Below are 21,954 nucleotides of genomic sequence, written 5' to 3' on the forward strand. Positions count from 1 at the left end.
ATTATAGGCACCATAGTTTTCTGTTACTGATATGCCCATTCCCAGTTCTGAAATGTTTTTGGTCTTCTCTTTGTTGAATTCCAAGCTATCCTGGGAGCCTGGTGTTATTAAGAAGTTACTTTTTACATTTTCCTGGTAATTGAATCCATGTGAAATGTTTCCATTGGTGCTTTTGCAGATTCATCTCAAGAGGCTCTGTTTAGGGATTTCCCCACTCTTGGTTTTCTCAAACTCTGGCCACCCCCAGCCCCCCTCCAGTTGCCCCAGGCAGGGAATCTCTTGTCACATTTGTTGTGGAAGTCTAGCTTGAGTTTCCATAGTATCTTTCTTAGTAGGAAGTGTCTTTTATAAATGGGGTATGCTTTAAAGTCTGGACTGATTCTAATGTATCTTAGATTTTAGAACACTTTATACTTATGAAACTCTAAAGTTTGGGTTAAGTAGATTTATTCTATAAGTTTGCATACTATTGCTATTAAATAGTTTAAAGGACTGCTGATTTATAATTAAACTACTGTTAGAGAACACCAACTATTTAGGACTGATGACTTTGTGTTTGCTTTCTAGAAGTATATAAGAATATTTTTGTACATCTTATTTTTTTGTGACATAGGTAGAAATGAGCATTTAAAAATACCAAGAAAATGTTCTTTTAATGATAGAAACAGCTTAAAGGGAGAGCAGAGGAGAGACACAAGTGTAGTAATTTCCTTATCCCAGATCTGTTATGATGACTTCCCTATAGGCTCAAGCCATCCCTCCTATTACTCGTAATATTTTCTGGGCCCCAGGGTCCAAAATGTTTCAGTTACCCCTAGGAAACCACGTAGAAAAGTCTCACTGACTTCTGTTTTGCCTGGATTAAAATTTTAAAATATTTTATAGGCAATTCATACTTAAAAAAATTAAATTCAGCGGTGTTTGTAAGAGAAACTAAAACTGTCTTCATGTAAAAATCCCTCAACCTTATATTTTAAGAATCCACTATTAATTTTTTTTATATGAATTTTAAGCCATGCTTATCCCGTCTTCTCAGGTATTCATGGGGATCTTTCTGATTGCCTTTACTCCATGTGCCTGTCCCTTTTAATGGCATCTCACCACATGGTAACACTACCCCTTACCCTAGGCCTAGGAGGGCCCTAGGCCTTGTTAACCTAAGTAGAATTTTGCAGCAGATTTTTATTATTTATCTGTTTATTTTTGTGGTACTTGGAATTGGAACAGGATCTCTTGCATGATAGGCAAACATTCTACTACTGAGCTATATCCTCCGGCCCCATCAGGCTATTATTTAGTACTAGCAGATCTATGGATGAAGCTCTATTTGATTTCCAGTTTCTAGATGCTCAGCTTAACTAAAATGCTGTGTATTTTGCAGATTCTTCTGTCCCCATCCACCTTAAAGAGGACCCTCTTATTTGCTAACCTTTTTTACTGAGAGGAATCACTGAAATATTTCTTTCTCCCTAATGTCTCTGAGGTCATTTGACTTTGAGTGCTCTGGTGCTCCAGTGCTCTCATATCTAGAGTCTAGTCCCTTACATAGGATTAGGTTCTTACATCAGCTTCTTGAAAGTTTTTAAATTATTTATAAAGTGGTGAACTATTATTAAAGCTATATAATCTCCATATTTCATATTCCATTTTTGTTAAATATATTTGTGTTTTCAGAGTCTCAAAAAGAGGTTTGAATTAGCCTAAAGACTACTGACACACTTAACATGGGTCAAAGTAAAGTATAAGAGCATAAAATATGGCTTGAGGTGTTATTTTCTGAATTCTTCTTACCCTTTTTGTCTAAAATGACTCTGTACTATGTACATATAAATATATTGTGGATACAATTATATAATGAAGGGTATACTTCTGTGTGAAAAAGCAGGTGGAATCACCCAGTGTTTAAATTGTTAAAGGCCTTTCAGTTACATGTTTTGCTAAATCTGTGTATGTTACTTCTTTATACCCTTTTAGACCTCTGGACCCCTGTTCTGTTCTCTACATGGCCCCAGCTTCCATCCTCCTTACTATGCTGTTTACCTAAATTCTAAGCACCAATTGTATTTGTTGAGGCAATGAGCTTGTAGCTATGAGTAAGATTATCTCTTTTCTCATGGAGCTTATGTTCTGACAAATGACACAGCTCAAAAACACCTATAAATAAGTAATGTGGTATAATTTTAAGTACTTACCAATGCTATGAGGAAAAATTATGGCAAAGGGATAGAAAGCATCAGGTATAGGATTATTGTTTTAGGTAGGCTGGTTAAGACAGAACTTTTATTTGTTGTTAGAAACTTGATTATTATTTAATAAATGAGACACATCGCTTCTAGTTTTTTCTTGGGGTTTAGTCTTGGATTTTGTTATAGTTATGTGCTTAGGAGACCAAGATTTATGGATCAGGTTGCAAAGACTTAGGGAAACATTCAAGTTTCTCCATCTGAACACTCTTTCCTGGTTGCTCCCGCAGTTGCTCTCTATAAATGGTGTGAAGGGAGTGATAGCCACAGACCAGGTGGGAGACTGTGTTTGTCATATGAAATGATGGGGGTGGTAGACAAGTTTATTTGAACTTATTGAAATCAAATGCTTAGAAACTTAAAATTTTATAACTGTGATAGTTGCCACTAAATTTTTAGGTATTTTCTACGTTAATCATAACCATATTATGTTTTTCAGCTTTTATTTGACTAGTATCTATGACCACTCAATATTTGAAGCCTTTAGTAAGGTGGTGCAGAAACTCATTCCACAACTGCCAACCTTGGAAAACCTATTAAATATCTTTATATCAGTAAGTGAGCTCTTTAATTCTCCATAGTTTCTGATTCCATTTTTGTTAAATATATTTGTTTTCACATTCTGTAAAAATTGGAACTAGAATTAGCTAAAAGACTACTGACACACTTAACATATAAAATAAGAGCAGTAAATATGGATTGAGGTGTTATTTTCTGAATTCTTAGTTTCCTCCCCATTTTTGTCTTTAAGGTGACCTACTAAAAAACTTCTATATGCTTTTTTTTTGGTGGTACTCGGGACTGAACTTAGGGTTACTCTACCCCTGAGCCATCTCCCCACCCCTTTTTATTTTTTGAGACAAGACCTCACTAAGTTGCTGAGGTTGGCCTTGAACTTGCAATCTTCCTGACTCGACTGCCAAGTTGCTGGGATTATAGGCAAGCACACTGTGCCTGGCTTTTTATACTTCCTTTAAAAATAATCTTTGTGATGCTTGTTTCCTAAAGAAAGAGTAGTAACTAGAAAAGACTGGGTGTTGGGACTGTGACTCAATATCATTTTATTCTCTGCCTCATTAGAAGTCACATAAAGAAATTGATCATTTCCTCACCCACGGTAGTCTATTTTTTTTGTAGGGAGGGTTACCCAGAATTGAACCCAGGGGAACTTAACCACTGAGCCACATACATCCTCAGTTCTTTTTCATATTTTATTTAGAGACAGGGTCTTGCTGAGTTGCTTAGCATCTCCCTTTTTGCTGAGGCTGATTTTGAACTCTTGATCTTCCTGCCTCAGCTAGGATTACAGGCATGCGCCATGTGCCCAGCCACCAACTGTAATCTTAGCTTTATATTTTGTATTCTTATTCTGAGGTGTCATCTTAAGAAAAAAAGGATTGCTCCCTCACCCCAATAGATTTAACATATAGCTGTTATATTTTCCAAACATTACTTTGAAAGGATTCAGTGTGTGGTGGCCTCTTAGGCTTTTGGGTTATGCCAGATGTTGACATCAAACTGTAATTATTTTGTGTTTTACTGTTTGCCCACATAAGGACTTTCTGGTAGCAAGATCAGTCAAATTGGAGATGGATTATAATTACTAGAAAGGTTTATAGACAATGTAGCATAGCTTGATTTTTAGAGGAATTTTTTGTTAAATTTTTTAGTGATCTCTTAGAAAGAAAATAATTCATTTAAATAAAGAGGAATAAAAAAATTGACAATCATATCAGTAAATCAAAGTAGAGATATAATTCAACTTTTATTCCTTGATAATAGAAGTGTTTCTCAAACAAGTACTATTTGTGTTTTGGCATTGAATTGTACATTTAGAAACGACCTTGTATGTTATTTAATAATTTAAAGTCTTTGATCAGTTGCAAAATATGATTCTTAAAAGAAACTGAACACTTCCCCAATTTTGTTTTTTCAAGAATTCAGGTATTGAAAAAGCTTTTCTCTTTGATGTTGTCAGCAAAATCTACATTGCAACAGACAGTTCCCCCGTGGATATGCAGTCTTATGAACTTTGCTGTGACATGATTGATGTTGTAATTGATGTGTCTTGTATATATGGGTAAGTTTTATACATAATTCTGCAAGACTTCAGAAGGTGGGAAACTAACAGCTCTACTTGTTGAGGGAATTTCTGAGGCCTCTGGCAAGTACTATATGAAATGGGATTGTTTTGATGGTAGTGCTTCAACTTGGAGCAAGACTTCTCTTAAAGAGGGCTGCTGGCTCTTACTCCTTCAGAGGGCATGGAAAAGAGCAGTTGGAAAATGTGATGAGTGCTGATTTATTTATCTCTGAAAGTTTCTTCGGCCATTACTTGAGGAATTTGCACTGTGTCTTTTCACTACTTGGACTTAGCTAGATCAAAAAACTGTTAATTTATTTAAATTTCTGAATGATAAAGTGCTGGTCCTAATTTAACCTCAGGCTTTATGAAATGATGGATTCTAAATCTTTCAGAGAGCAAAGAAGTAAAGTAGTCAGAATTTTAGATGTAGAAGGACTTATGCATATAAAAATTTAACCTATACATCTGAGTTTCCAAAACAAATCTCTAAAATGTGAGCTTTTCCCATATGTAAATTCACAAAACTATGTAGAAATTTATGAAAGATAGCAAATAGTGATTTTGTAGAATAGGTACCAAGAAGAATGAAAATTTGGGGGAATTATTGGTGTTTCAAAAGCCAGTAACATTCTGTGTGTCCTCTGATAGTCCTGATTCCTTTTTATTAACATCTTGATTCCCATGAAGCTTTCATCTGCTCTTTACCTTCTAATACCTGTATCCTCTGTTTCTCTTCTCTGCTTCACCTCTGACCACATCCTTCATCTTGGTCTGTCTGATTTGTCAGTGTTTTTCTCCAGCTGCCTCTGGACAGGAGAGTGCATTTGTCTCCCCCCCCCCCCCCCCCAAGTGTTGGGATTAGAACTCAATTCCTTGTGTAAACTACATAATACCTCCAACCCTGTCTTATCCATTCATGACCTATTTCCATTTCTTATTCCTTTTTCACTTTTTTTGATTACATGTTCTCCCTTGTTTTATTTCTGTAGTGAAAAAGAGACTCGTTATCTTTTGTATTTCTCAATAAAGTTTTATGTTCCTCACTTCTCATTTTTTGTGTGAGTATGTGGTGCTGGGGATTGAACCCAGGGCCTTATGCATCAAGGCAAGCACTCTAGCAACTGAGCTATATCCCTAGCACCCCCACTCCTAATTTTAAAAATGGATGAGTAGAATGTTTGCTTTTTCTTTAAGACAAATCAGAATTTCATAAACTAATCATTTTGCAATTTAAAAGTGACATTTAGATTTAAAATTTATTTTATAAAGTACATAATGAAGTACAGACATTATAATGTGCCTGTAAAAACGAAGAAAATAAGTTCATTATCTCACTATTCGCAACATAATCTGTGCATGCAATTTGATGTGCTTAATTATAGTTAATTTGTTTCTTACTTGACTCTTGATTTACATTTTTTGAAAGGGGACTACATATAATTCTGGCAATGCTGGTTTAATAAATGAAGTAGCTTTTAGCCCCTATAAGTCTCACTTTGCAAGTATCAGCATGCCACAGTATATTTAGTAGACTATATTTCTTTTAGTTTTTATATGTAATCACTTTCTACTAATACCAGTTTTCATATCTTAGATCCTTTTTTTTTTATAGACTATGTCAGTGCATATTTATATGAGGGAAGATTTAAAGCCTGCCGTATTCCATGCATCCTGTGTGACAAGGGGAAGGTGTCTGAATGCATGGAATACTGCTGGTCACAGAAGGGGAAAGAGTGTTTTGTGGACACTTGGTGTGCATTTTATTGCAAGATATCTTCTACAAGCTTTTCACTTCATGTTTGAGTACTAACCAGGTTCCTTTTCCCTCCCCTCTTGTTTGCAGCCCTTAGGGTGTGCTGCTTCTAAGTCTTGTTCCTCATGGCTATGACCTTTCAGCTTCTGCTTTGGTAATTTCTGACTTAAGCTTCAGATAATTGCCTAAAGGTCATAAAAACTATCAAAATAGGAAAACATAGAAACTAAATATTGTGCTTTAAACACACTGTTTGAGCAAGCTTTGTCTAAGGCCATTAGCATATTTTTCTTAATTTTATTAATTACCGAAATAAAATCTGACTAATTCCTGGACTTTGAGTAGAATATGCCTCTTTTTTTTTTTTTTAAGTGCTGGGGATTGAACTTGGGGCCTCCATGTGCTAGGCAAGTGCTCTATTACTGAGCTACATCCCAAGTCCAGAATGTGCCTTTCTTCTTTCATTGTAGTATGAAATTCAAGATTATGTACTCGCCTGACATGAGAAACTTTGCAGCTTCTTTCAGCTGCTGGCTGTGGGTACATAGGGTTTAAGGAGTCATTGTCAGGGTTGTCTGTGTCAGAGCCTGTTGTCAGAGTTAGCTCCTGCTCTCATTTTCCATGTAGCACAGAGAAGGATCTACTCAGGTCTAACTGCAAGCTGAGAACACATAGCTTTTATGACTTCCTCTTTTCCATCAGAAGGAAGTAGATTTCTTTTATGTTCTTGCAACAAATGACACTTAACTTCCTCATTGGTCTACCTTCCCAAATCAACTTTATTTATACTAGCTAGGAAAGATACTGGAAATGGCATGGAATTGAGTTAAATACTTTTAAGTTTGAATCCTGACATTGCCAAGAGTTCACTTTACTTTTAATGAACTTGAGTTTTTACATCTTTAAAACGGGTATAGTTTTCTTACTTATTGAGCTTATTTTGACTTGTTTCAGAAAGAACTAGAAGTGGTTAGATATAGATATATTAATTCTTGTTCTCTGGGTGTTATGAGAATCAAATTAACATATAAGAAGGTAAGTTGTAAGGTTCAGAAGAGTTTAAAAAAAGAAGCCCTCACTCACGAAAAACATACATAGAAAATACATGTAGCCCCAGTTCTTGGAAGGCTGAGGCAGGAGGATCACTAAGAACCACAAGTTTGAAATGAGTATGGGTAACATAATGAGACCCTCATCTCCAAAACAGGTGAAAGAGAAAAATCAGTGTTCTATCAATGACAACTATTAACCTTTTCTTTTAAATATATTTCCTTCAGTTTCTTATTTTTTTTTTTTTTTTGAGGAAAAGTACTTGTTTTAAAAAGGCAATTTTGAAAACTCTTTAATTCCTAGCAATTTCTAGAAATTAATTCCTAGCAATTGCTAGATTTTTGCTAAACAAGTACATCAGAGAATATGTCAGAGCCCATCTCTAAAAATTGTTGATTTCAACATAATTCCTCCTGGACGTTAGCTGGGGCTGTTCTTATTTTCTTGCTTTTGTCAGAAGCGGGTGGGGGTGTGGGGGTGTGGGGGTGGTGGTGGAAGGCTTACTGAGAAAAGGTGTGATTGGCCTGGCACGCAAAGGTGCCTTGAGGAAACTTGCTGAGGTGGTGGTAGGTCCCAGAGGAGCCCTGTGGCTTGAGGGAAGTAAGGGAGGAGACCTCTTAGCTGTGCCCACAACATACAACCTGAGCAAGTAAGTAGTTAGTTCCTGGAGCACAGAGGTGGAATGTTGTAATTTCCCTGGTTAACATCTACCTGTATCTTCACTTTTTCATCCAAATGCCTGATTATTTGTAATAGTATGGCTAGGTATGGAGCTTTTTATTGCTGCTGAGAATCCCTGAGGCTCTGTGTTTGGGAGCTCTATACCTAAATGTGAGCTCTGTTTCAATATAGTTAAGCCAGTTATTCCTTATCAAAACGTTTAGGAACCCAGATGGATTGACTTGTCATTGTACAAATCAATTGTGATAAAATAAGCTGGAAAACCTGTAATGAGTAGTACTTTCTTTTAAAACAGGTTAAAGGAAGATGGAAGTGGAAGTGCTTATGACAAAGAATCTATGGCAATTATCAAGCTGAATAATACAACTGTCCTTTATTTAAAGGAGGTGACTAAATTTTTGGCACTGGTCTGCATTCTTAGGGAAGAGAGCTTTGAACGAAAAGGTAATGACATTTTAAAAAACTGTTTTTATGTTACGTTGTCATAATTTCTCAGGTTTTTGAAAATATATTGATTGTTAGAAAAATGGTTATCTTAAAAATATGTGTGTGTCTATACATATATATGTATGTATATGTGTGTGTGTATACATAAAATCAGCTCAAACTATTTTTATTGCTTCCCTTCTATACATTACCCATACTCATCTTCCTTCTTTTGATCTTACAAGTCAGTTTTTATTTTTAAATAGTTGGACACAATACCTTTATTTCACTTATTTATTTTTATATGGTGCTAAGGATCGAACCCAGGGTCCTGGTGTGAGAGGCGGGCGCTCTACCACTGAGCCACAACCCCAGCCCACAAGTCAGGTTTTTTTATCCAGCCTCTATTACTACGGTACTTCATTAACTGCCCACAGTTTGCTTCCAACAGAACAGTCTACTAAAACTATTTCTTATAAGTTAAACAGGTTACCTTCTTGCTGCATTCAGTGGCATTTTTCTCATTCTACAGTCTCTTCAGCCTTCTGAAGATGTGATCCTGTCAGTCCCTCTTTTGGAACTTTCTTCTCCCTAATAAGTCTAATGTTTCAAGTCATATTGTGTGTGCGTGTGTGTGTGTGTGTGTGTGTGTGTGTGTGTATGTATATGTATGTGTATTCTCTGACTGCCTTTCCTGTTTCCTCTGCCTACTTTTTGCAATCCTGTGTTTCAAAATTTTCTACTTGCTTTTTCACTCATTCTCCAGGTGAACTCATCCAGTTTATGGCTTTGGTTGATCTTCTGTATGTGACTGATTCAGTTTTACATTTCCAGCTCTTCCTTGAGCTCATGTTCCAGTCCTGTGTTTGGAATTATTAGTAAGATATCTCCAGTTGAACATTTGACTGGTTTCTTGGCCATTGAGTTAATCATGGCTGATGATTATTTTTCCCTGTGTTTCATGATTTTTTTGGCTGCCCTCTTTCTGTCACTAGTTAAGCCATTTTTCTTAAGCCAGCCTTAGATATATTATAGTCAGAGCATGTGTTGTTTTGCTGAAGAGGCCCTTGCAGTTTGGTTCAAAGAGGGAATTTCATGTTCTCCTTTTTCCATTTTTCTATGTTGTTTGCACTGACTTTTCACCAGATCTTATCACTTGTTCCTTGGAACTCCTTTCCATTTCTACTGTCATTGACTCCAGTTCAGGTCCTTATCCCTCCAGACCTGTAGTGCTACAGTGACCTTCTACTGGATAATATATATTTGACATATATTGTGAAGATCTCATGTATATCACATTTTATCCAAAGGTAGACTAGTTTTCAGAATTTTTTTTTTTTTTTTTTTTAATGCTGGGAATCAAACCCAGGACCTCATGCACTAAGCTGCTAAGCAGGTGTCCTATCACTGAGCTGTACCCCCAGCCAGAAAATGTTTTGTCATGTTCACTACTCAAGGATCTATGATAGCACTGTATCATTTTCTGCAACAAGATCCCAAATCTTTTGCCTGACCTCTTAAAAGAAATATTTCAGATATACATTAATTTTTTGATAAAGCCAAAATGAGTATAATATTCACTTTTGAGCTTAAGAACAGAAACGTGACACACAGTTGAAGTCTTTTGTATTTCTTTCAGTTGAGGTCTCTTTGTGCTATGTGTATTTTATTTTTCCTATACGTGATTTAGTCTTTTATGCAATACTGATCCCAAAACAATATATTGTGTGTGTTGTGTGAATGACTTCTTCCTAGATATAAGTTGTTTTCTGAAACTTATCTGTTTCTTCACATTCAGTATTGTTTTTTGACATTTATCCAGATATTGATAACACACAGCTGTAGTTCATTTTCATTGCCGTGTAGCATTCTACGGGTTAAATAGACTTCACATTTTCTTGTTGGACATTTAGATTATTTAAAAAATGATGAATAGTTTTGTGACAAATGCTCATGAACAGGTTTGTCTTTTTATACATGTGGAGAATTTCTCTAGAGTATGTATTTAAGGAATGGTATTTGGGAAAAAATCCATTTTTAACATTCTAGACATTACCAAATTGCTCTCCATGTGACTTTGACATTTTTACTACTGACAGTACCATTTGGGAGTTCTCATCACTTCTTATCCTTGATAATATTTGATATTGTCAGACTGTTATAATTATTTTCACTCTGATAGATATGAAATGGTATCTCATTTAGTTCTCACCTTATTACTGATAGGGCAGGTGTCTTCTCATGGCTGTTCAAGTTTCTTTGGTAATTTTCTAGTTCATATACTTTAATTTTTAAATTTTTATTATTTTTTGTTGTGCTGAGGATTGAACCCAGGGCCTTGTATATGGTAGCTTGGCAAGCACTCCACTACTAACTATATTCCCTGCCCCTTCTTTATTATTTTTAATACTGATACTTAGTCTTTATTTTTTCCCATTCTAGTCTTAAAAAAATTTTTTTTAACTTGTGGAAAATTTTAGGTGTGTGCAAAAGTACACTAGCCAACAAATCTTCTCTTGGCTGCCTGCTTCAGCATTCATTCAGATATATTCAATCCAGTTTTCTCTGTATGTTCCCCTCCCCCATTTGATTATTATTGTTTTTTTCACTCTTTTTTTTTTGTGAAAACTGTTAAACAGATACAGAATTAAAGAAAAATAGTAAAATAAGCCTCTTTTTTTTTCTGAAAATGGGTTTGATACATTTTTTTATTTTTATTTTTTAAATTCTGCATAATTTTTTTCCATTTTAATTTTTTAGTTTGTTTTAATTATACATGACAGTAGAATGCATTTATGCACTCTGATATATCATACATAGATGGGATATTGCGTGTACGTGTTGTAGAATCATATTGGTCATGCAGTCACGTATATATATAAAGTAATAATAAACCTCTTTTAAAAAAAACTGTCGCCAACATTCATCAATTATAAAAATCATAGCTTGTTCTGGTTTCTTTTTTGACTCTTGATTATTTTGAAGCAAATCTCCTATATTAAATCATTTTGTCTATATAGGTTTCAGAAGGTAGTACGCTTTTAAAAACAATGATATTAGTATTAATAAGCATAAAAAATTAAAGTGATTTATTATATGTTTTTCCCCATTGAGTAGGAAGGACCGCCTCAATTTGATTTTAATCTACTCATTTAGACCTAATTCTCAGCACTTTATGCCAAGAGTTCTCTGACGCTCCTCTCTCTAGTCGCCCGGTTTCTTTCCTGTCTTCCAGTTGTATTGTGTTCTCATTGCCAACTCCCTGCAATTTTCTTTAATTTTTCTCCCCTTTCCTGTGTAATTAAATCTCACCCATTTGCCCAAAGATCTGCCTCAGCCCTAAAGCTTCCAGGGCTGTTGATTACATTGCCCTGCACTTGACTCTGCCTTCCTTGGGTTCTTTCGCATTTGTAGTCAGTTGACATCACGTTGATTTGATTTGTTTTTTGTGTGTTGGCTTTATGCCTCAGCTAGCATTCCTTGAAGACATGGGCCATATCTGCTGCTGCTTTTGACACATTGATACCCTGTAAGATCTGTTCAGTGAGTGTTTAATAATTTTCAACAAATCAAATATAAATTACTGAAAGGTTATATATATATACTATATTCAGGCAGGCCACACAGTGTATTTTAATATTTTACTGCTCATCAATGTGAGTTGAAACTTTGATGTTGAAGATATTAATTTGGCCATGGTGATGGTCAAATTGCATGTTTGTTGTATTCACAAGAGAATTTTATGACAGTGAATTTCAGATTGAGAGGTTGCTCTCTGGCTTGGAGGTTTAAGAACTTCAAGTAGTGTTTATGGGTCAGGGTTAGGCTTGGCTGCAAATCCATATAACAGATGAACCAAGGTCCCTCTCAAATTTAAAGAAGTTTGGAGGTAGGAAAGTTCCTGGTAACCTCCTAAGTGCTTCTTTTCCTGCTCTGTCTTTTCTTAGTTCTTGCTTTTCTTCTCATGGTTGCGTTATAATCCAGCCATCTTATCCATATTCCAGACATTAATAAAGAAAAGCTGGGTCAGGGGAAAAATACATTGTTTTCCTTTTAAGGGGAGTTCATAAAACTCCCACACATTTTATTTATCTCAGTGACCAGAATTGGTCATATAGCTATATCTGATTACAAAGAAAACTGGGAAATGTGATGTTTTAGCTCAACAACAGAGTGCTCATACACTGTTGTATGAGCACTTCTCTTAGTGCTTTTAAGAGAAGAAAGGGAAAAATGGTTAGTTGATAGGCAGCTAGCCATTTCTGTCACAAAATAGTATCCTTTGTTCAACTAAAATCTTGTATGAAAGCCCAGTTCCCGAAACAGGTTAGAGAGGAAGCTGCCTGCTTGAAGAGGGGGTTCAGCTGCCTGGAGCTCCGCCTGATGTGCCCTGGACCCTTCCCAGACTCCAGAAATCCATTGAGCAGTTTGCTTGCATACCCATTTCCTTAAGGCCTTCTTTGGCTGCCCCAAAGACTTGTAAAAGGAGAAGCTTGGTAATTCAAAAAGTATTTACCTTTATATTTCATTGTAAATTTTTTTAAGCAAATTTACCTCCCTAGTTGCTAGATTAATTGCTCTCATGTTTACTATCAGGCCCTAGAAGTAATTATTGTTAACATTTTGAGTCTATGCTTTATTGTGTTTCCTCAGTCAGTGTTTTTTTTTTTCCTTACACATCAATTTTTCCTGTCACAAATGTTTTGTAGTGGATAATTTCACACTTGACATTCAGGAAGCGTGATCTTTTTTTCTCTTGCAGGTTTAATAGACTACAACTTCCACTGTTTCCGAAAAGCTATTCATGAGGTTTTTGAGGTGGGTGTGACTTCTCATAGGAGCTGTAGTCACCAGACCAGTGCCCCTAGCCTGAAAGCATTGGCACACAATGGCACGCCACGAAATGCCATCTAGTCTGAATTACAGCATCAGGGCTCGATGCCAGCTTACTCTTCACTCGAGGGTCAGATGCCACGTGCTGCAGGACATGGGAGCTGCTGCTTGTGGGAATCTGGTGCCTGTTCCACTAGAGACGAGGGGTAGAGTTTCTCATTTGGATGAAAACCCCTTCAACCAGCGGTATACAACTGAAGCTACTATTTCATTTTTTAAAAATGGCAAAAAAAGGAATTCTAGACACCACAGAACTCAAGTGTGTCTTTCTCCTCTTTTGGGTCCTACTTTAAATAGTTGGGATATTTTGGACCTGGAGATCACACCATTTATTCATCATACCAGGGAATGTTGCCATCAATTCCAGCTGAAAATAATAGAAAAAACTGAATTTTTATATGCTTCCTTTAGGCTTTTGTTTGAGTAGTCTCTAAAACTCTGCTTTGCTTAAGTTCTAACACTGCCTCTCCGATCTCAGTTTTGGACATTGCACCTCTAAGACCTTTGAAATGCACTCGCTTGCTAACTCAGAGGACGCATCGTCTGATTGCAGCAAAAGACATTCCTGTGATTGTTATTGAAGAAATGAGAGAAAATTTTGTGCTGCATCAGGTGGAGAGCAAGGCTCAACAGTGGCTGCACCCATTCCCTTGGAAGTATTGAGGAAAAAACTTTGAAGCGGAAGAAAATTTTTACACCTGTGTTTTGAATACCAGATGTATGAGTTTTTTCCTCCTGCGTTTGATAAATGATCATGCTAAATGTAACAGAGGAGTTTAATTTTTCCCCCACAATCCCCTTCTAGGGGAGAAACTCATTATGTCACTGAAATATTTAGTCCACTTTTCTTTAATCTTGATATCAGCCTCCCCATACGTTTTATTCTAAGCTATCTAGATTCTTTAAGAATTGATGTTTGTTGACCACGAATGACTCTAAGGCACTGGTGAACTCCACTGGATGTTGGAGAGAGCATGCCGTGCCACATGTGTTGTTTAACATGCCTTGTCTCCAGTATTCTGACACCAAGTGTCAACTGTGGTACTTACTTCACCTGGGATATTAATTTGTAGTTGTTTCTTTTTGTCAGTGGTTGATAACCTTTCTGTTGATTTAAATCTACACATTATTTTTACTCCACATGCCTGGTAGTCATATGTCCCAAAGCCACTGGACCACTTGAGTACTTAAGTGCCACTGTTTAATGGAATATATATATTCAGGTCTGTAAACCTAACAGTGTGACTTGGAGTGCTTCCTTCAGGTGATTTTGACTGTTGAGTATTTACATGGACCATGGTGATATCCAAAAGAAAATGCTTTTATATTTATAGATTATTTCATTGAACTATATATAAAATGGGTATCAATAAATGTATTTACTCCAAAATCAGTTTTCCTACTTGCCTAAGGTATGAGAGGGTGGGGTGATGGAACCTTGGGTTGTCCCACTCTGTCCTCTTCCCATCCATCATCCATTTTCTTTTCTTGTCTGCCTTATTTGGTTAATGTTTCAGGACTTAAGAGTTCTATCTTGATATGGGAATTATGTGCAGACATCTTCCCTGGCCCATTTCTCCTGTGGGATAGGAGGTATAGACTCAGATGAAATGTGTTTTGGTTGGGAGTTGGACATCAGTAAACGTTACTAGTGGGGAATGTACAAGGTCTGGCATGACTGATGCATTGTATCCAAGCTAAGGAATCAGAGATGAGTGACATAGAATACTGTTAGCTGGAATTGGTACCATCTTCCTTTCTTTCTTTTTTTTCCCACAAGTTCTCGAGATACTCATTATTGACTCTTAAGTGTCTTTTAAGCCATTTATCTGCATACACGCAGAGCCTAACACGGGTTAAGCTGATGAGAGAAAAGTATATGTTAGTTTATCAACAGGATGGAGATAGAGGTTGAAAGATCTTTACTCTTGTATTTGGAATACTTAAGAAGTTAGTTTTAAAACTAAAATGGAAATCAAAACAGTTTGCAAAAAACCTCCTACAATACTGTCTAATCCTGTGTCATTTTTTTAGGTGATAGAAACTGAGGCCCAGAGTGGGTAAAGAGCCTTGTTGAGGGTTATAAATAAATGATTATATAATTTAAACCCCAAACCAAGACACTGATGAAAGAGGAAGAGAGACTGTTCATAATTATGTCTGAGCAATGGGTGTAAACTGGCTCTTTCCCAGGTAAACCAAGGGTGGCCAAACTAGTCACAGATGTAGTTAGTGGCAAAGCAGGGCTTGTATTCCAGAATTGGCAGCCCCACACTGCCTATCTTTACCTCCTTCCTCAGACCCTTGTTGATTAAATAGAGATACTACTTCAAGATGTATATGGTACAGCTGTGTGTTGTGGTGTATGCTGGTAGTTCCAGCTACTCAGGAGGCTTGGGGCCAGCCTGGGCTATACAGACCCTCTCTGTAAAAAAAATTGTATTGCATAGATGCCCCTTAAATATTGCTTTTAGCTATGACTACTGAAAAATTTAAATTCAGGGAGCAATTAAAGAGAATAGTGAAATAGAATTTAATTGAATGTGAAATGCAGAATAATATAAAAATGTTAAGGGGGTTTAGGTGAAATGTTTTGCATCCTGGTGGACATTGTTATTTCACAGGAAAGGCAGTGAGTGAGTAGCTCCTCCAGCTTTTCAGTTTGGCTGTGTCCATTTACTTAGCATTTGGCCTCTAGGTGGCGGTGTTGTATTACATAAACACATGGTTAGCTTTCTGACTTCTGAAAGTTGATTTTTGACCAACCCAAGTAGAGATTCAAAGAATTTCTGAATTTATTTCCCCTAAGATAATATTCAGGACTGATATGAGTCATTGTATTGGAAGTGGAGCAACTTGTAACATTTTTAAAGAAAAGACTGGATAGGGACGAAGATCATAACATCATTTGCTTTATGAATTATGAGTTAGAGGCTTTAGGAAGATAGCTCTATACACATTCCTATAGCAGGCAGAACTTCTTGCTTTTTCAGCCATCTGTTGTAGATATGTGTGTCCTTAAAGACTTCCATGGAAGGAAATGCAACATATCTGAATTAAAATACATCTTTCAACATTTTCCTTTGCTTTAAATGAGGTTTGTTGAAATTATTTCACATGTGGATTTGAGAGAGGGTATTACCAAAAAAAAAAAAAAAAAAGGCTGCATCACATTACCTTTCCATGGGCACTTGTTTTTCTTTTAGAACCTCATCTCTGTAACCCCCAGCTATGACTTTGTTCTGCAGAGACAAATTTTAATGTAAAAGTAACTGGATTCATGGATGCATGTTCATATCTGTTTGAAATATTGCAAAGAATAGTTACAATGAGGAACTGAATGGCAGGAAATCAGCCCCTCCCCAACTTCAGTGAGCCATTTTTACCAAATGTGCTACCCTCAAGGTGTTGCAATTTCCACCTGAAGATTCTTAGATTTTAAAATGCACCTTCTAAACTGAGTGATCAAATATCAGAAGGAATGTGGGAAGTGATTAGTTTGGTTCATTACATCATAACCTGCAGAGCTTGGATTATACAAATGGAATATTAATCTTATGCAGTGTTCTTTTTGTTTTTCTTTTAAAAGGAGGTGCTGTTACACAGTTTTAGTAAATTGTGCATATCTCGTTTCTTTTGATGTCCTCTCCTGTCTTTATTCAGATTAGCAGAGTATACCGAGAATTCCAGTGCTGCTTTTTTTGTGTTGCAGTTAATGAGTCAGCTAGGAAGGGAATGTTAATTTTTTTAAATTATTTTTTTGTATTTGTACACAAAAACATAAGTGTATATATTACAGGGGTACCATGTAATGTTTGACACATGTATACACCACATAATGTTTAAATCAGATTAAACATGTTTTTCTCCTCAAACATTTACTATTTCTTGGTGGTGAAACTTTCAAATTCTCCTAGCTTTTTGGAATGTACAATGCATAATTGTTATCTGTAGTCCCTATGTTATGCAGTGGCACACCAGAGCTTCTTGCTCCTAAGCACCCATTGGTCAACCTTTCTCCATCTGTGCCTGGGAATGTTGTTTATTTGAGCAGACCAGGCCTATATTATTTCAAAAAAGCAGTACTGGAATTCTCTTTGTTCCAGCAAAGGCACTGGCTTTACGGCTTTGGAAGATGGACTTAGAGGTATCCTATAGCCCTACAAACCATTTTTATGATACTTGTCTTGACATTGGAAATGGAGCTGTTGATCATTTCCATGTGTGGAGATTGTTTTTGTGTTGCAGTGTAGTCCTCGCTGGTTAGATGTTTAAGACTGAGGCTCTTGGGCTCTTCCTTTACCACATGGTTCCTATGGCAGTCTGTTGGTGGAAACAGGATGGTTGAGATAGACCATTTGGCAAAAAGGAACTCTCATAATTATGAGTCAGGTGTGGCAGGACCTCAGTAGAATGTCCCCTGACAGTTTGGTTATAGAGCTGGATGGAGGGGAAGGAGCTGAGCTGCAGAAGGGGCCAGAACTCTAGGGAGGGTCATGGTGAATCTGTGGAAGGGGGATGATGAGACAGAATTTGGAATGGTCCTTATATCAAGAAGGAAATAAGAGGGCTGGGATTGTGGCTCATTGGTAGAGCACTTGCCTAGCATGTGTGAGGCACTAGGTTTGATCCTCAACACCACACAAAAATAAATAAAGTTAAAAAAGGTCTATATTCTAAAAAAAAAAAAAAAAAAAAGAAGAAGAAGGAAATCAGAAAGGAAAGAATGCTTACCACCAAAATGGAGCACAGAGACCTGAAGATGAGAACAAATGGGAGGACTTTTTCCTATGAATATTGGTGTCCTTGAAAGCCCTTCTTTTTTTTTTTTTCCTTGAAAGACCTTTTTTTTTTTTTTCCTTGAAAGACCTTCAAACTAGAAATCTGGGCTACTATACCTCTGTAAGTAGTTGACTCACCTTGTCCAAGGTAGCATTAAATCCTTAAATTATTATTATTATTATTTTTTTTTTTGTGGTGCTGGGGATTGAACCCAGGGTCTTATGCATGCAAGGCAAGCACTCTACCAACTGAGCTATATCCCCAGCCCAAATTATTTATTCTTGATTTCTTTCAGATCTAAGATAATGGTTGGAAAAGAGCTTGTTTAACTGGTATTAGTTTTCATTTTACCCCAGTGTAGGCCTTTCCCACATTTTGTGTCAATTTTAATGGAAGTTTCAATGATTGTCTTTTTTGTTTTTCTTCTAGTTACAAGGTTTATATTAAGAAAATAAAGAATCATGCCTTTCCATTAATCCTAGTTTCCCACCACCTTCGAAGATTTTTGTATTAGTCCCATCTAGTCCTCAACTAAATTTTCCTTTACATTAGAGTTCCATTAGACTTCAAGAAATGAACTCTCTACAAGGAAAGCATTGTTTCTAAGAAGTCAAGATTCATAATTGGGATATTAATACTTTATTATATAATACAAGGTCCCAAATGAAAATCCTACAACGATGTACATATGTAAATATTACCGTAATTATTTTTAACTAAATGATTTGTCTTTTAGATTCTTTAAAAAAATCTGGACTAGCCTATAATGATAATAATATTATTTATCATCATCATTATTAGCAGTAGCATTAGTATCTTATTTTTTTAAAAAATTTTTTAATATTTATTTTTTAGTTTTCGGCAGACACAACATCTTTGTTTGTATGTGGTGCTGAGGATCGAACCTGGGCCGCACGCATGCCAGGCGAGCGTGCTACTGCTTGAGCCACATCCCCAGCCCAGCATTAGTATCTTAATGATTCAAATGTTTATAACTTGTCAGCCCTTATTCTGAGAGCTGTACTTGTACCTTTTCACCTGATCCACCCAATGTCATGAGGTGGTTGTGGCCCATTTTACAGATGAGAAAACTGAGGCATCGAGAGGAAGGAATTCCCAAGAACATATTTACTAGTTTTGTTAGTAGTGCTTGGACTTGAAGTCCCGTCTAGCTGAGGTTAAAACAAAGTTCAGCCTTCTTGGTGATAAAATTCCTTATAGATCAAATCTACAAAAAGAAGAAAGGTAAATAGCTACAGGAGGACCCCAAACAATTCTACCTGGAGCTCTTTGAGAGGAACTGCATCACTCATTGTGGCAGAGGCATGGTACCTGTTCACCAAACACTCTTCCTCTTCTTAGGCACAGGGATGATATTTCTATCCTCCCTTGAAGTTAGGGATGGTGGTGTCAGTTCTAGCAATAGAATGTTAATAGAAGTGATGTACACTGCTTTAAGGTCCAGCCCATACATCCTCTCCTGCATTTAGTGCTCCATGCTCTTTCTCTTCATGATAGATCACTTCAGATGAGTTCATTAACATTGGGTGTTGACTTAGAAAGAACCTGGATTCCTGGGACACATTGTGGAAGCCTCATCTGCTGACCAGAAACACTTGCATTGAACTGATACATAAGCAGCCTAGAGATGGCTCTGTTTAAGCCTTTGAGATTATGGGCTTTATTTGTTATAGCAGCTGATCTTATCCTAACGTATACACCTAAACAACATTTGGGTCATTATTTTTGGTTAAGAACTCAGACAGTGAGTGAAGAAGGAAATATCTTTGTAAAAAATGAACTAAAGAGATCCAGTTTTTGTGACCAGTTGCTAATGAATAGCAACGATGACAACAACAACAAGTATTTCTCAGGAGAAGATGATTATAATGATTACAGAATTTGAAGTCTGGGGTTTGTTGGCTGCTCTTCAGAGCAAAATTCTAATGCAGGGAGTTCACTGAATGAACTAGAGGTATTCCAAGAGCTACTGAGCTTGTGTGCAGAATGGATGTAGGGAACTGGACCTTTCACTGCATTCGAGAAAGTGAAGAACTGGTTGTGAAACTGAGCACAAACCACTTATAAGGTTTATTTGGAACAAAAATGCAAAATGGAACTTGGCTGCATGTTCTGGATTTCACATTTTTTCCCCTGGGGTTTCCAGTTCTGCCCCTTATACATGTAAAAACTATAAAAGGAGCTCTTTTCTTGAAGCTGATGCATTAGCATGTGGCACAAGTGTCAACGAGCAAGTGAAACAGTCTGGGCAACAGAATCATGAATTTAAAGTGTACCTGTCTTGTGGTCAAGTAGAATTTTTTATTTAGGAATAAAAGTAAGCCTGGATCATTGGTTTACCCATCTGGCCTACTGGCCTCTTTTTCTGTGTCCAGGTATCTCCATTGCTTGGCTCAGGGGTGGTGGTTTGCTCCTCCTCTAGCAAGCCTTCCTTTCCTTGCTCTCTTCTTCTTGATCTCACTTCTCCGTAGGTCTCCTGGCCCTCATTTTAGTCCATCTCATTGCCTCCTTTGCTTTTGCTGTATGTTTAATAAAGTCCTGTCAGGGCCATCACTAGGCCAAAGGCCAGGGCCAGGGCATTGGATCCCTTCTGTATCCAGCTGGGCTTTCACTGCACACTCAGTATGGACTTGGCTGAGCTGGGGAACAATGGGAATGAGGTAACAACAGGATAGGGAGATGTAAATGCTGACCCACTGGAGGCTGTTAGGAGCAGTGATTTTTTTTTTTGGCGGGGGGGCTTGCTGTGAACAGCACATGATGTGCTGATTGTCTGCTCTTGGCTGGGGTTCAAGCCAGTGGCTTATTCACTCAGTCACAGATTTATTAAATGCTTACTGGGTGCAAAGCTCTATTTTAGGTTTTAGGTTCTATCAGTGAACAAGACAGCAGAATTCTTGCCATCATAGTATTGACTGAATTTCATCTTGACAAAAGTTAGGATGCAGATAGGGAAAAATGAGCTCTGTAGAAGTGAAGTGTTTCCCCTGAAGATTCCCAGATGGTGAGTGAGTGTTGATCATCTGACTCCAGGTCGAACCAAGAGGGTGAGAGGAGACATGAGAGGCAATTTAAGGATTCTGTTTAGTGTGTGTGTTTACATAAGAATGGAAAGCTTGCCAGGCGTGGTGCTACATTCTTGTAATCCCAGCGGCTTGATTCCCAGGCAGATGAATCACAAGTTCAAAGCCAGCCTCAGAAACTTAGGCCCTAAGCAACTTGGGGAGATCCTGTCTCACAACAAAAAAATTAAAAAGGGCTGGGGAAGTGGCTCAGTGATTAAGCACCCCTGGGTTTAATCCCTGGTACCAATAAAACAAAAACAAAAGAAAAAAGTTTGAGGCCAAAATTTACTATAAATAAAACAAGAAATAGGAAAAACATGTAATAGACAAAGTTAATATTTTTAAATACGATTTTACAAATCAGTAAGAAATGCATTCCAAAAATAAAACGAGGAAAAGACATTAGTTATGCATATAAGCACAAAGTAGAAGAGGCCAAAAACATAAAAAATCCTAACACCTCACTAATAATAAGAGAAACGCAAATTAAAATAATGAGCTTCCTTTTCTCTTTATCAAACGGGCATCTTTTCAAAGGATGAGACTCCATGTTGATGAGAGTACAAGAACAGGATCTTTTACATGCTTCAGCGACCAATTTTAGGATGTTCTTAAATAGATCGATTCTTGTACTTCTTTAAAATAACATAGATTTGAAAAGTCTCATTACTTTTTTTTTTTTACCATATTAACAGTGTCTTCCAATTTTTCTAGAGTAAATGAATATGTATTCTTTTTTATAATTAACAATATCCATATCTGCATTTTTAAAAATCCCATAAAAGTTGAAAAGAAACTAATGAGGGGATGTTTACTGGTTTTTAAACACGTAGAAGAACACGATCCTAGACTCAGAACAGGAGATGGAGTTATTGTCTGCAGTTTTCATGGTGTCAAATTGCCCGCCCTTTGTACGTACCTCTGTCCTGTCTATGGCTGATTCCTTTCAGCTCC

At 36.9% G+C, this 21,954-nt stretch overlaps 1 protein-coding gene across 5 annotated transcripts in view; it reads left to right on the forward strand.

Annotated features, from left to right (window-relative positions):
• Rragc (Ras related GTP binding C) overlaps positions 1-21,954 on the forward strand; it is a 134,830-nt gene that overhangs the window by 3,470 nt on the left and 109,406 nt on the right. For 3 of the 5 annotated variants that reach the window (XM_076860699.1, XM_076860700.1, XM_076860701.1), the window contains exons 4-6: positions 2,683-2,797; positions 4,181-4,323; positions 8,109-8,257. In XM_076860699.1, the coding sequence (XP_076716814.1) occupies positions 2,683-2,797; positions 4,181-4,323; positions 8,109-8,257 (407 nt within the window). Of the gene's footprint in view, positions 1-2,682; positions 2,798-4,180; positions 4,324-8,108; positions 8,258-13,001; positions 14,523-21,954 lie in introns of those variants that run through there. The other 2 variants (XM_076860704.2, XM_076860702.2) reach the window with 2 other exon arrangements.

This window comes from Callospermophilus lateralis, chromosome 7, assembly GCF_048772815.1.
Source record: "Callospermophilus lateralis isolate mCalLat2 chromosome 7, mCalLat2.hap1, whole genome shotgun sequence".
In the NCBI taxonomy this organism is placed as follows: domain Eukaryota; kingdom Metazoa; phylum Chordata; class Mammalia; order Rodentia; family Sciuridae; genus Callospermophilus; species Callospermophilus lateralis.